Source organism: Sturnira hondurensis, unplaced genomic scaffold, assembly GCF_014824575.4.
Source record: "Sturnira hondurensis isolate 20B ecotype Veracruz unplaced genomic scaffold, ASM1482457v3 Scaffold0022908, whole genome shotgun sequence".
Lineage (NCBI taxonomy): Eukaryota > Metazoa > Chordata > Mammalia > Chiroptera > Phyllostomidae > Sturnira > Sturnira hondurensis.
The window spans coordinates 6,601,007-6,615,168 of NW_028095539.1; the positions used below are offsets into that span (position 1 = coordinate 6,601,007).

Consider the following 14,162-nt stretch of genomic DNA (forward strand, 5'->3'; position numbering starts at 1 on the left):
AGGGACCAGATCGTGCCTGGGGGCGTGGGAGTTGAGGCCACCGGCCCCCACACAGCGGCAGGATTCCACAACTGGCCTGCCCTCCGCCCACACTGCCGCAGGACCACCCAGGCCAGCAGAGACCCCAGACAGAGAAAGTAACAAAAACGGCCCAGCCCACCACTGGTGACTTCCCAAAGGCTCCCTGGAGACAAATGCAAAACTGTCCCCGGCACATGGCACATGTGTGGCACCAGGGCAGCTTCACAGAGGACAGCCGCCGCTGCAGACTGATAAGCTACGGGCGCAGCTAATGGGCGGCCTTGTATCTGAAAAGCTGCAGGTGGAAAGGATTTTACTGGTTTGGCCAGAAAGTCCATTCGGGTTTGTCCCTCTGATGGACTGTCTTTAACTTCATTTGAAACAATTTTGTTAGATTGTATTGTGACAGCTGTCATATCAGCGTGCATTTAAAAAAAGCTCACTGAAATTGGTGAATTTTTGTGCAGCCGTTTTAATACTGAAGATGGAAGAAAATACACAACATTTTTGGCATATTGTGCTTTAATATTTCAAAGGTAAAAACGCGACGGAAACACACACACACAAAGGGAGAGAGGTGTGCAGTGTGTGGAGAAGGTGCTGTGACGGACCAAATGTGTCAAATGTGGTTTTCCAAACTTCTCATACTGTTGACATTTTGGCCAAATAACTCTCTGCAGTGGGGCTGTCTCCTGCACTGGAAGGCGTTCAGCGGCAGCGCTGGCCTCCCCCCGCTAGAAGCCAATAGCGGGAGAAAGTCGACCTAACTCAAAATATCCAAGTTGGTGAAGGTGTTGATGAAAGTGAAAAACATGTCTCATTTTATGCAAAAAACGAAGGGACTTTCTGGCCCACCCAGTTCAGCGGGCCTCTCGAAGTGAAGACGAGATTCCTCAACGCACCACGGAGTCCTGCACTAGGTTCTGTACTGGCCAAAAGCACCTCCGAAAAGCCACTAGCGGGCGTTTGTACCATCCTTGCAGCTTTTCCCTGAGTTTAAAACGATTTTCAAGAAAAAAGTTTTAAAAACCATTTAAAAACTGAGAAAAAGTGCATGGATTAGAGTGCCTGACACCAGAGAAGACATTAAGAAGAATGGAGGATGTGGATTTTAAGAGCCGAATGGAAATTCCAATGAAAAGCAAAGGCATCGCAGTGTCTGGGAGAGCGCCCCTCGCGCGGGGCGCGCCCGCGGTTTCCGAGGGCCAGGGCGCAGCGCTCTCGGCAGGGGCGCCCCGCAGGTGTGCGCCCCACAGGTGTGCGCCTGTGCTGCTGGGACGGAGTGGTGCCGACGGCCTGTTTTGCAGGCGGTACTTTGTGCAGGTAACGCGGTTTCCGTTTAGAACCTCTTCCACCCGCTGAACTTAGCGTCCACAGGTGACTCTCGCCTGTGGCAACTATGACTGTGCCCATCGAACGGCAACGTTCCCTTTCCCCCTTTCCCTCCGTCCCCGCGGCGCCCGCGGTCCTCGCCGGCGCAAGCACACCCCGCAGCGCTGCCCGGTGTGCGCACGTCTCCGCGCCGCCTCCAGCGGCCCCCAACGCCTTCCCGGCCCCGTGGGCGTTTGCGCGCGGCTGCTGCCTTCCTCCCACCGCCCGCACCTCTGCCGAGCGCCGCCAAAAACCTCGCCCGAGACCTTCCTCTCCTGCGAGGTGGGCGGCACGCAGGTTCGGCCCGACGCCGGGGCGCGCGGGAGCCACCTGTTGACACAGATTTGGGCAGCTCAGGCGGTCAATTATTAACCGGCCGTGCAGCCGGCACCAGGAAACCCGAGCCGGCAGCGAAAGCGGAGCCGGGTCGGACGGCGGCGGGAGGCGCCGGGCTCAGGAGCTGCACCGCCCCGCCCGCCCCGTCACCGGCCCGCGCCATGGACGCAGGTGAGGACGCGGGGGGCCCGGTGCGCGCTGCGCGGCCCCCGGCCCCGGGCCCCGGGGTCCCCGCGGCGGGCCGGCGGGTGCAGGGGCGGGAGCGTCTTTCCTCCGGGCCCCAGCGCCGCCCTGCCCTGGGCCCAGCCCCTCAGAACCGGGGGTGAGGGGACCCGGAGGCTGCCGTGGACGGTTCCGCAGCTCAGGCCGCGTCCCCTTCCAGCTTTGCGGGCTCCCGGGAGAGAGAATTAGGAGGGGGCGGCCTTTGGCGTGGCCCCGGGGCCCTGCAGCCCCCCCTGCCCCCCCAGGGCGGGCAGCAGGCACTCGCGCAGGGGAAGTTTGGGGGCATTTTCCACTCCGCCCCCTCTGGCCACGCTGAAGTCCCTAGAGCCGGGGCAGGGGCCACCCTGGGCAGGGGGGCAGTAACAGGACCCAGGGGAGGGAAGGGACCCCAGTGATGGAATCAGAGACCCCGAGAAGGGGCGCGAGCCAGAGAGATGCGCAGATGAGGGCGCGACGGCGGAAAGACCCCTTCAGGGAACCCCGACGGCCCCGACCCGCACCGGGCGCTGGAAGGGGTGGTGAACCGAGACGCCTCTCGCCTCCCTCTCGCCTTGGCTGCAGGGAGTTGGGGGGTGTGCAGGGCCCTGCCTGGCGCTCCAGGGACACCCCGGGGTGGGAGGGAGACCCGGATTTCTTCGGCCACCAGCCCCAGTGCGGGGACGCGGTGGCGGGGAGAGCGGCTTGGCCTGGCTCCAGCCGCGACCCTGGAGCCCCTCCCCTCCCCCCGCCGGCGCCCCCCCCGCCCCCGGAATGTCCCGCGGAGGCCGGGTGTCCAGAACCCGAGAGCCCCAGCGGTGACCGGCAGCGCCGCCGGCGCATTTATTTACTCTGCGGCCGTATCTCCGCGCCATCGGGCCAGGTATGTGCCCTGGAGGGGCCCCGGGGAAGCTGCGGTTTTTGTTTCGATAACAGGCGCCGGGCGCGGCCTCCCGCGGGGACCGACCGCGGAGCGGCCCTGCCGGCGGGGGCGCGGGACGCTGCTCGGGTCTCGCAGCGGAGACTCCGGGTTCAGGGAAAGAAAAGCGCGGGCGCGCGGCCCCTGCCGCCGCTGTTATTAGCGGGGTACGCCGTTGCCGGCCTCACTTTACCGGGCGGGAGAGGGGCGGGTGCTTGCCCGTCCGCCAGGCCACTCGGGCCGCGACGGGGCCCACGCCGCGCACGGTCGTGCCCCGAGGGCCTGGCGTCTAGAACTTTCGGACGGCGGCCGCCGAGCGCCACACTGTCCCCGCGTCGCCCCGCAGACCTCTTACCCGCACAGCTCTGTCCGCCCAGCAGCCCCCAAAGCCCAGGGCCCGCCCGGGTTACGGTGTTTTCCTGGCCCTGCGCACAGGACGGCATTGCTGACCTCGAAGGCGGGCGCGCGTGGGGGCAGCTCGTGGGGCCCCCGCGAGGCAGCGGCGCGTTCCCAGGGGCGCGGGGCCTCACGCAGTGGCCAGGCGGGGCTGGGCTGGTGGCCCGGGGGAACACTGCTTCTCATTCCCCCGCCCCGTCCGGCCCACGGGTGGGTGCCTTGACTGTTTAAAGCTCCAGCCCTTGGCCGCGTGGGCGAGATTGGGAGAGGCCCTGGAAACCCCGGGCGGGGCTGTCCGGGGCCTCCCCTGGGGATATCTAGGGCCCTACCCCCAACAGCGCCGAGTGGATCAGCGGCCTCTCAGCCCCCCACCCAGGTCCTCTGGGAAGAGCCCAGCCCTCTGGGTCCGGCTGGACAGTCACAGACCTTTCGGGCCTGTGAGTGTGGACCTTACTTACTGCCCAGAGCGCCCGCCCCCTCCCCACGCTCTCCTCCAGCTTCCCGGGACTGGCCAGGCACCCTGACTTTGGAGAGCAGGCCGCTGGGTCAGTCGGTGGGAACCTGCTGGCTTCGCAGGCTACGCCGGTCAGCCCCACGACCCAGTGGAGCTGCCCAGGCGCTGCGCCCCTGGACCCCTGGACACCAAGGGGGGAGGGGGAGGGAGGGCTGCTCTGCCCTGTCACCCCGACAGCTCCCTTCCTCTCCTCAACCCTGGATGCCCTCAGGCCCGGGTCCCCACGCAGTACCCGGAGTCCAGCCCGTGTCCACGTCCCATGAGCCCTCCCCGGCCTGCTCAGGCTCAGCGCGCACTGTCGTCTCTCCGGGCCTTCAGCCCGGGCCCCCTGCCCTCTCTGTGCCCTCACCCTGCACCCCCTACCCCCCACCCTGCGGCCAGAGGAAACTTTGTATCAGGTACCAATTGGCTTTTGCTGTGTAATAAACCAACCGAAACTGAGTGGTTCCAAACAAGAGCATTTGTTATGGCTCACGATTCCGCAATTCGGCGTCTGTTGAGAGAATCGAGTGATTTTTAGCCTTCAAATGTTTACTGCCGTGTGGCAGGTCGATGACACGTGGGTGTCGGACCATCCTCGCACTCCCGGACTGGATCCCATGTGACCGTAGTGGGATCTCCCAATATGTTGTTGAATTCTGTTTGCTAATGTTTTACTGAAGCATTTTGGCATCTGTGCTCGTGAGGGACATTGGCCTGCAGTTTTTCTTTTCCTGGTGGAGTCCTTGTTTGGTGTTGGTCTCAGGTAGCGCTGGCCCGGTCAAGTGAGTTTGGGAGTGTTTCCGCCCCTCTGTTTCTTGGAGGAGTTTGAGAACAACTGATGTTCATTCTCCGAACGTTTGGCAGAATGAGCCAGCGAAGCCATCTGGTCCGGGACTTCTGTCAGGAGGCTTTTGGTTACAGGCTTAATGTCCTTATTAGTAAGTAGTCTGTGTGGATTTTCTGTTTCTTCTGAATTCAGTCTTGGTAGTTGCATGTTTCTAGGAATTTACCCATTTTTCTAGGTTGTCAAATTTGTTGGTTTATAATTTTTCATAGTAGTCTCTTATGATCCTTTGTATTTCTGTTATCAGTTGTAACATCTTTTTCATTTCTAATTTTGAGTTTTCTCATTTTTTCCCTTGGTGAGTCTAGCTAAAGGTTTGTCAACTTTATCTTTTTAAAGAACCAACTCTTTATTTCCTTGATCTTTTCTATTGTATTTTTAGTCTATATTTCATTGATTTCCAGCCTGACCTTTATTTCCTTTCTTCTACTAACTTTGGGCTCCGTTTATTCTTCTTTACCTAATTCCTTGAGAGTTAATAAAGTTTAGTTGAGTTTTTTGTTGTTGTTATTTCTTGATGTGGGCATTTATTGCTGTGAACTTCCCTCTTTAAACTGTTTTTGTGCCCTGGCTGATGTAGCTCAGTGGACTGAGCACCGGACTGCAAATCAAAGGGTTGCCATTTCGATTCCCAGGCAGGGCGCATGCTGGGGTTGCAGGCCAGGTCCCCAGGAGCAACCACACACTGATGTTTCTCTCCCTCCTTCTCCCTCCCTCCTTCTCCCTCCCTTCCCCTCTCTCTAAAAAACAAAATAAAGACAAACTGCCTTTGCCACATTCAGTTGGCGGGTTGCATTTCTATTTCCGTTTATCTCGAGATCCTCTGTGGCTTCCCCTGTCGTGTCCCTGGACCCACTGATTTTTCAGGAGCGTGTTTCATTTACAGCTCTTGTGATTTTCTCGGTGGTTTTTTTTTACCACTTGTAATTGATGCCACTGTGGTTGGAAACAATGCTTGATATAATCTTTTAAAATATTTTATTTATTTATTTTTAGAGAGTATAGAGGAGGGAGAAAGGGAGGGAAACATCCATGTGTGGTTGCCTCTCATGTGGCCCCCTACTGGGGACCTGGCCTGCAACCCAGGCAGGTGCCCTGACTGGGAATCGAACCTGTGACCCTTTGGTTTGAAGGCCAGCATGCAGTCCACTGAGCCACACCAGCCAGGGCTACTTGATGTAATTTTTAATTTTCCTAAATGTTAAGACTTGCAGTCGATCCTGGGGAGTGTTCCCTAGGCCCTCTGGAAGGGTGTACGTTCCATCGGTTTTGGGTGGGGTGTTCTGTTGAGTCCGTCTGATCTAACGTGTGGGCGAAGGCCACTGCTTCGTTACTGAGTTTTGTCCGGGTGATGCATCCGTTGACAGGAGTGTGGTGTTAAGTCCACACTATTGTTTCTCCTTTCGGGCCTGTGAACATTCACTTTGCCTGCTTCGGTGGTCCTATGTTGGGTTGCCACCTTTATCATTACGGAATGCCCTTCTTTGTGTCTTACGAGTCTTTGTTCTGCTGTGTATGTGGTTCGACAGAACCACAGCCACCCTACCTGTCTTTCGGCCCCACACGCGTGGGGCATGTTTCCCACCCCTGCACGCTAGGTCTGTGCCCCGGCTCCAGAGCGAGTCTCTTGTAGGCATAGTGGGCTTGTGTTTGTTTTAATCCATTTAGCCACTCTGCCTCTTGACTAGGTAGCTTAGTCTCTTACATTTAAAGAACTTACAGATAAGCATGCACTTCTGACCATTTTCTTCGTTGTTTCCCGGCTGTTTTGGCCATCTGGTTTTCAAAGTGTTCAGTCATGTGGAGCAGGGCCCTGCGGGGGGCGGGGGGCTGGCGGCTGGGAGGTGCTGGGGCGGGGAAGGGGGGGAGGGCGGGGCCCCTCCCCGGAGGGTCCCCGCTGCTGCTGCCAATCAGCTCTCTGGGGGGATGTGGTCGAGATGGGGGGGCATTTCAGCAAGGCCATCCCCTCACTGGACCTGTCACTGCCATGCCTGTTTTCCTCACCTCTCTGCCTTCTAAAGCTGCAAACACATTTAGGAAATGAACTTCCAGGGTCGGTCCCCGGGCCCTGGGCTGCCACCCTTGCTGTGGGGCTTTGAAACCCAACCCAGGTTCAGCCCTTCTCCCGATGCCTGCTTGAGGCCTGGAGGTGCTCACCTGGCCTGGCTGCCCTCAGGAGGCACACGGGCGTCTTCAGGACGCGGGGCCCCAGGGCCTGTGGGGAAGGCAGCGGGCTTCCAGGTGCTGTCTCCTCCCCCACTCAGGTTTTGTCCCCTCCTTGCCCTTAGTGACCTCAGGTTTTGTCCCCTCCTTGCCCTTAGTGACCTCCTGGCTCTTTGACGCCCCTCGATTAGCCAGGGTCTGGCGAGTCTTGAGCACCTTCCCCAGCTTCCAAGCCCATAATCTGATTGTTTCAGCTCCTCTCCTGGCTCAGCCCCGCAGCCCACTGGGTCTCAGGATGGCCTCTGGGGGTGGGGGCCGCCCTGGGCCCGTGTTTCTTTCTTGGGCCCATCAGCCATGGCCACAGCGCCTGGGGGCGGGATGGCCTCACAGCAGAGGCAGGGCCTGCGTGCCCGCCAGCCGAGCACCTCACTTCCCCAAGCCTCGGTCTTCTCGTCCTGTCTCTGCCCTCTGGGGGGGAGTCTTTGAGGGCCCAGCGCGGACAGGCTCCAGTGCAGGTGCGGGCAGGGTTGGGACCCCACTGTGTCTCCCCGCACAGGAGGGCTGCTCTGGCGCCTGGGGAAGTCCGGCTGTGCCCTCTGGGGGTTCCTGACACCTGCTGTTTCTTCCAGGAGCGGACCCGAAAGCGGGCACTGGCCCCGCGGCCCCTGAGGACCCCCAGGGCCCGGAGCTCCCGGAGCTCCCTCGCCGCCCGCAGCTGCTGGATGGGGATGGAGGGCCCCGGGAGGAAGCGGCTGCGGACGGGGCCAGCGCCCCAGCCCCGGAGGACCCTGCGGCCGACTCCCGGGCCCAGGCCGAGGCCTCGGCGGTGTCCCCTGCCCAGGGCCAGGCCACGGGCGATGCCAGGCAGGCTCCCAAGGTGGCGGCTGATGGCATCCCCAACATTGGCTTCGTGGGCGAGCCCCCGCCCTACGCGCCGCCGGACCCCAAGGGCGTGCACCTGCTGTACCCACCCTTCCCGCAGGGAACGGTCCTCTACCAGCCGGGGCCCTCGCCCCAGGCCCTGTACCCGCCGCCCGCCACACCCCTCTACCCCTCGCCCACTCCGCCGCAGCTGTTCGCGCCCTTCCCTGTGGTGAGTGGGGTGCCCCCCAGCCCGTGGTCACGCTGCTCCATGCCCACCTTACCCTGCCCACACCTCCCCTCCCACATACTCTGCCCTGCTTGCCCCTCACTTGATGCCCACTCACCCCTACCCATTCACCCCTCGCTGTCCCCCACTGGCCTCCCTCCCGGGGGTGCGGGGTGGGCTCACAGATGACAGGCACTGTGAGCAGCCCCTGCAGAGGGGCTTTGGTGCCCAGAGGAGGAAAAGGAAAGGGCTCAACCTGGGGAGCGGGGGAGTCCGGGGGGCTTCCCGGAAGTGGGGGCCTTTGCACTGGGTTCTGAGGGATGGACAGGAGAGTTCAGCTAGAGATGAGAAGGAAGGGCCCTCCAGCCAGGGCCACCGTCCAGGTGAGGAGGAGGGCAGGGTGGGAAGGGGGCCTGTTGCGAGAGGCCCAGGGCCCCTGGTGGAGAGAGTTCGATTAGAACTCAGGATCAAGCAAAGGCCCTGGGCTCCCTGTGAAGGAGGGCCAGGAGGCCCCCGGTGGCGGGCCGGGGGCCCCATGGGGACATGGTCACACAGTGGTGACCGGACCCTACGCAGTGATTTGCAGAGGGCAGAACTGGGCCGACCCTGGGGGCGGTGATGGGCGGGCTGCGGAGGGGCAGGAGGCCTGACCCGGCCGCCCACCCACAGTACAACAGCACCTTGGCCGCGGTGCCGGGCCCCGCCACCATCGAGCACAGGCCGCTGCCCAAGGACTACATGATGGAGTCCGTGCTGGTGACCCTGTTCTGCTGCCTGCTCACCGGGCTCATCGCCATTGTCTACTCCCACGAGGTAGGGGGGTGGCCGCCCACGCCCTGGTGGGGGCGGGGCCCACAGCCCCTTCCCCAGCAGCTGGGTCTCTGGTGTCTCCCTCTCAGGAAGGAGGTAGGGGCGGGGTCGGTGGCCCCGGGGTCCTGGCTCCTGTTCTAGGGATACGTCCTTCCATCTTCTGCTGCTGCCCCCTCCCTCTCAAGTCTGTGCTAGAAAGTTTGGCTAAAACGATTCTCACTGAAGGTGATCACAAGGCCCCAGACACTGTCCCTTCCAGGGGGCTTGTGTGTGATGGGGCACAGGCTGCCACCCACCCACCCTCTCATTTCTTCTATCCACCTGTCTGCTCACGCACTCACCACCCCCTTACCCACCCACCATCTCCATGGCTGCCCCCTACCCCTGGCCCCACCACGCTGCACAGGGCCAAGCTCTGGGTGCCCACTGGTGTCAGTGGCAAGGACGTTCTCTCAGAGCAGGAAAGCCTCTGGGGTCTCCTGCCTGAGGCAGACCCAGCCGTGGCCCCACAGCCCCCACTGGTCAAGCTCCCCAGTTGTCAGCCAGCCAGGACAGGGAGAGAGGCCCCTCTTAGGACAGCTCAGGGTGGGGCTCTGGTCGCCTGCCTGTGGATTCTGGCTCCGCCCCAGCAGTGTGGCCCTGGGCCAATCACAGCCTTTCTGAGCCTCTGTTTCCTCTTCTGCAAAATGGGGGCCGCAGAGACACCGCCCCCGTCGGGGCATCGTGAGGGCTGCCAGAGCTGAGGGCGAGGGTGTGGGTCCTGCTAGGTGTGGGGCAGGTGCCCCACGGTGTCAGCCTCCCAGTGCGGGCTGGGGGGGCTCACCCCCACCTCATCTCGTTGCAGACCCGTGCAGCCCTGAGTCGGGGGGACCTGGCCCAGGCCGAGGAGGCATCCCGCAAGGCCCGCTCCCTCGTGCTGTTCAGCCTTCTGTTCGGGGTCTTTGTGTCCACCAGCTGGGTCGTCTACGTGCTGGTGGCGCTCTACCTGCCCTGAGGGCCAGTGGCTCTTCGGGGACCCGGGATGCCCAGAGACACCCAGCCTGGCCAGCCTCCCGTGGACTTGGGTCCCTGCTGGTGGCCGTCTGTGGCCTGCAGAGGGGACCCGGGGGCAGGAGAGGGGGGATTTGGAGCATTCAGCACACCCGTGGCTGGGCAGGTGGCCCAGGGCAGCGTCCTAACCTGCGGTGGCCTCAGGACCCAGGCCCAACTGTGGGTTGGGGGCCCACTGTAGCCCCATTTCCATAGTGCCCCCTCCTGCGGTCTTTGGGGGCTGTGCTGGCCTGGGACCCACCGCCCTTGCTTTCACCTTACCCTCGGACCCGTGGAGGGCCTGAACACTCAGTATCTTCAGCACCATGGGGAGGGGTGGACACACCCCAAATCCCAGCCCCTGCCCCCACCCCAACCGGCCTCCTGGCCCAGGGATCACAGGACACAGCTGCCATATTCCCTCTGGCCTGGGGGCTGGTGGGAGTGGCCTCCTCCCCCGTTGGTGGCTGTGCCTCTGCCCCCTCCCCCAGGCCAGGCTCTCTCAGGCTGGCCCCGCGAGTCCAGGAAGCAAGGCCACCATGCCTGGGCAGTACATGGGGACAGGCTGGGCAGAGCTCGCAGGCGCCTTCCGGGCTCTGGCCGAGGGTGGCAGCGTCTGCCCACAGCCCGACCGGCAGCACCCATCACCCCTCGGAGATGTGGCTGGCACCCAAGCGGCTCTGGCCGGCGTCCATGGGGGCGCTCACCAGCAGGGGGCACTGCAGCCAACAGCAACTTTCTGGCTGGTCCAGTCCCCAGGCCCAAGAACAGCCCCAGGAAGCGGGAGTTTTCTCACTTGTGGGATGGGGCCCTAGCGCCGTGTGCCCCCGATTTGGGGGCGGAGGCAGTGGGGGCCCCGTGGGCGTTCAGCCCGTGCCCCGCTCACGGGGGGCACTTGGCCGTGGCCCTGGGGAATTCTGCAGGGTCTTCCCGGGCAGAACAGGGAGCGAGGGCCTCCCCGGGAGCTTCAGGGTGTCTGGAAGCCTCCCAGGGAGCAGCCGGGGAATCCGCTCGAGGGCATTTTCCTGGGGGAGGGTCCAGAGCCCCCCCCCCCCCNCCCCCCGCCCCCCCCCCCGCTCGAAGGGGCCTATCACTCAACAAGACTGACAGCCACCGGCACAAAGAGAAGAGGGAGGAGGTCCGGCTGGGCCAGGATTGTCCGCTGCAGCCCACGTGGACTCGGGCGGCTTAGGGGGCAGGGCCTCACTTTCCTGGACACCACGGGGCCAGAAGGAGTGTGTCACACGCCGCAAAGCATGGCAGCCACCGAAAAGAAGAAGGAGGTAAATTTTTAGGGCTCAATAGAGGGCAAAAAGCACTTGGAATCCACAGCCCCAGCTATTCTCACTAAATTCTTAGGTAAAATCAGGATAGAGAGGAATCACCTAGACCAGCGTTCCTTCACTTTAGAGTACTTAGGAAACACCTGGAATACCTTTTTGGTTTTTGTTTTTTAATTGATTTTATAGAAAGTGAGGAAAGGAGAGAAAGAAACAAGAAAAACATCAATTTGTTGTTCTTATTCATGCATTCACTGGTTGATTTCTGTATGTGCCCTGACTGGGGACTGAACCCGCGCAACCTTGGCACATCAGGGAAAACGCTCTAACCATCTCACACCCGGCCTGGCCCTCACCTGGAAAATCTTAGGAAGATGCAGATTCTGATCCAGTAAGTAGGACCAGAGATTCTGCATTTCTAATGAGCCTCCAGTGCTGCTGAAGTGCCTATGGGAACCGACAGCAATGGCACGTTGCGTGGGAGATGATCAAAGCCAGCAAAAACCATTAGAACCAGCCCTGGCTGGTGTAGCTCAGTGGACTGAGCACAGGCCTGTTAAACCAAAGGATCATGGCTCGATCCCTAGCCAGGGCACATGCTGGGTTGCAGGCCAATTCCCAGCAGGGAGTGCACAAGAAGCAACCATACATTGATATTTCTTTCCCTCTCTCCTTCCCTTCCCCTCTAAAGATAAATAAATAAAATCTAAAAAAAAAAAAAGAATTATCTGGACCCAAGTAAAAAATAAAATTTTAATTAAAAATTTGTATATAATAAGCTGAACAAAAATATCTGGATAGCAAGATGTAATATACAAATATCTAGCATTTTGCCCTGGTTGGTGTGGTTCAGTGGTTGAGAGCCTGCCTGGAAATGAAAGGGTGGTCAGTTCAATTCCCAGTCAGGGCACATGCCTGGGATGCAGGCCAAGTCCCCACTAGGGGGCGCATGAGAGGCCCCACACATTGACATTTCTCTCCCTTCCTCTCTAAAAAAATAAAAATAAAATCTAAAAAAAAAAAAATGCCCAGCATTCTTAGAGATTTAATGAAATTCTCCCAACAAACCGAGTTTTTAAAACTATGGCAAAAATGTTTTAAAAATTTAATGTAGTAGGAAAATGCATAAGGACATAATTTTTTTTAAAAAGCTGAATGAGCAGGGACTTTATTCACCAGATATTAACACCTGACAAGGCTACAATAACTTAGGCAGCATGGCATGGCAACAGAGATAGGTCAGAGAAAAACAACGGACTGCCCTGACCCGTGTGGCTCCGTGGGTTGGCGGTCATCCATGCAAATGGAAAGGCCACTGGTTCAAACCCTGGTCAGGGCACCTGCCTGGGTCGTGGGTCAGGCCCCCAGTTGGGGGTGTGTGAAAGGCAACTGAGCGATGTATCTCTCCCACATTGATGTTCCTCTCCCTTTCTCCCTTTTCCTTTTTCTGAAAATAAAATAAAATCTTAAAAATGACAGACTGTCCAAAGAACATCCCTACTACGTGTGGGAAGTTAAGATCTGATCAAAACGGCATTTTAATTGAGTGAAGGGGTTTCAGCAAGGTTGGCTATCTGGACGGAAAAAAAATGATTCTCATACTGTAGGTTAAAAATTCCAGATGGATTCAAGAGCTAAGTATAGAATAACGTTCTGTGAGTAGGAGAAAGCTTACTAGCAGGATGTCCAACCTTTGGGCATCTCTGGGCCGCCCTGGAAGAAGAATTGTCTCGGGTTGCACGTTAAATACACAGACAGTAACGATAACTGATGAGCAAAATAGAGGTTGTAAGTAAATTTACGATTTTGTATTGGGCCTCATTCATAGCCATCCTGGGCCGCGTGCGGCCCGTGGGTCGTGGGGTGGACACCCCGGTAGGGGAGTATCTGTAGAACTTCAGGGTACTGGTGGGGGAGGGCTCTACGGTCTGGAAAACCATAGCGGAAATGACCGGCCGATTTGAGTCCCACCCAGAGATTGACAGCTGGGAACCTCGCGTAGACTTGCACTCAGCAGGTTGGGGAAATATTAGAAAGGTTGGCCACATCCGCGGGACACTGGCCCTTTTGCTTCGGGCGGGCGTGTAGCCACAACCTCCGTGGGAAGTGGACGGATGGCATCTACCCATAACGGGTGTGCTGCGTACTTATGTGCATGGGCATCAAAGAGTAGCGTCTAGGGGGACGTGTTGTCCGTTGCAGGCAGCGGCAGGCTGCCCGGGCACCAGGAGTTAAAAATACGGCTGTGCGCGTGCGCTGCGCCACCGAAAACCAGCGGAGGGAGTGCGCGTGCCCCGGAGTCGGTCTGGCAGTTGATCGGCTCGCGGCAGGGAAGGCGCGCCGTCTTCCCGAGGCTTCCAGTCCGGGTTCGGGTGCCGGACGGATACAGATCGGGCAGCACAGTCCGGCTGTGCTGAGGCGCGGGAGGAAAGGCGGCGGGAAAAGCCCACTGGGGAGTCCTCCCTGAGTTCGGGGGCGTCAGTGCGCGCCTGTGCACGCGCTCGTGCGGCGCGGACGCGTTGGCCGAGAGTGGGCGGAAAGGCGCTCCCGAGGGAGCGGCGGACGCGTCACCGTTAGGCCCAGTGCCCGGCCGCGGCGCTGCGGGCCCTCCTGCCAGCCGGGGAGGGAGCCCCCTTGCTCCGCGGTCTCATCAGCCCCCGGCTTCTGTCGGTCTCCGCGTTTCAGCACCCCTCCAGCCTGGAAACTGCGGGGGGTTTCCTTCAGAGCGGCTTCGATTTGTGGCTCCCCGATGGCTCACGATGTCGAGCCTTCCGTGCTGTGCTCGTCAGCGACTCGGGCTCGCCTGCGGGATGTGCAGACCACTGCTGGGTGGTCTTTCCTTATCCATCTGGAGGAGCTCTCCTTGCACCCTGGGTGAGGTCTGTGTTAGATGCAAACCTCACTCCCCACTTCGTAGCTCCTTCTTCCCTCTTAGCGGTGCCATCCGACGAAAAGAAGTTCTCAGTGTTAATGTACAGGGTGGGGCAAAACTAGGTTTACAGGGGTAGTACAAATCATAATAACACAGGAATAAACTGTTTCGTGTATTTACAACTGTAAAGCTACTTTTATGTATTTTCAAAATATTTATTTTAGGAGAAGGGAGAGAGAAACATCAGTGTGGCTGCCTCTCGCACGCCCTCTATTGGGGACCTGGCCTCAGACTGGGAATCACTAGCGACCCTTCGGTTCATAAGCGGGCGCTCAGT

General features: G+C 59.7%; 1 protein-coding gene across 1 annotated transcript; it reads left to right on the top strand.

Annotated features, from left to right (window-relative positions):
* Positions 1 to 1,889: 1,889 nt before the first annotated feature.
* Positions 1,890 to 9,638, top strand: PRRT1B (proline rich transmembrane protein 1B). Its single transcript, XM_037036895.1, has 6 exons — positions 1,890 to 2,050; positions 2,512 to 2,809; positions 4,501 to 4,519; positions 7,374 to 7,837; positions 8,504 to 8,647; positions 9,489 to 9,638. Exons 1-6 carry the CDS (start codon positions 1,890 to 1,892, stop codon positions 9,636 to 9,638), a joined length of 1,236 nt encoding a protein of 411 aa, XP_036892790.1.
* The last annotated feature ends 4,524 nt before the right edge of the window (positions 9,639 to 14,162 follow it).

Bases quoted from the DNA above. Each gene is read 5' to 3' on its own strand.
- PRRT1B (XM_037036895.1), top strand. From the start codon at position 1,890: ATGGACGCAGGTGAGGACGCGGGGGGCCCGGTGCGCGCTGCGCGGCCC. The intron at 2,051-2,511 runs GTGAGGGGACCC...CCTTGGCTGCAG, and splicing joins CCAGCCCCTCAGAACCGGGG to GGAGTTGGGGGGTGTGCAGG. The intron at 7,838-8,503 runs GTGAGTGGGGTG...GCCCACCCACAG, and splicing joins TGTTCGCGCCCTTCCCTGTG to TACAACAGCACCTTGGCCGC.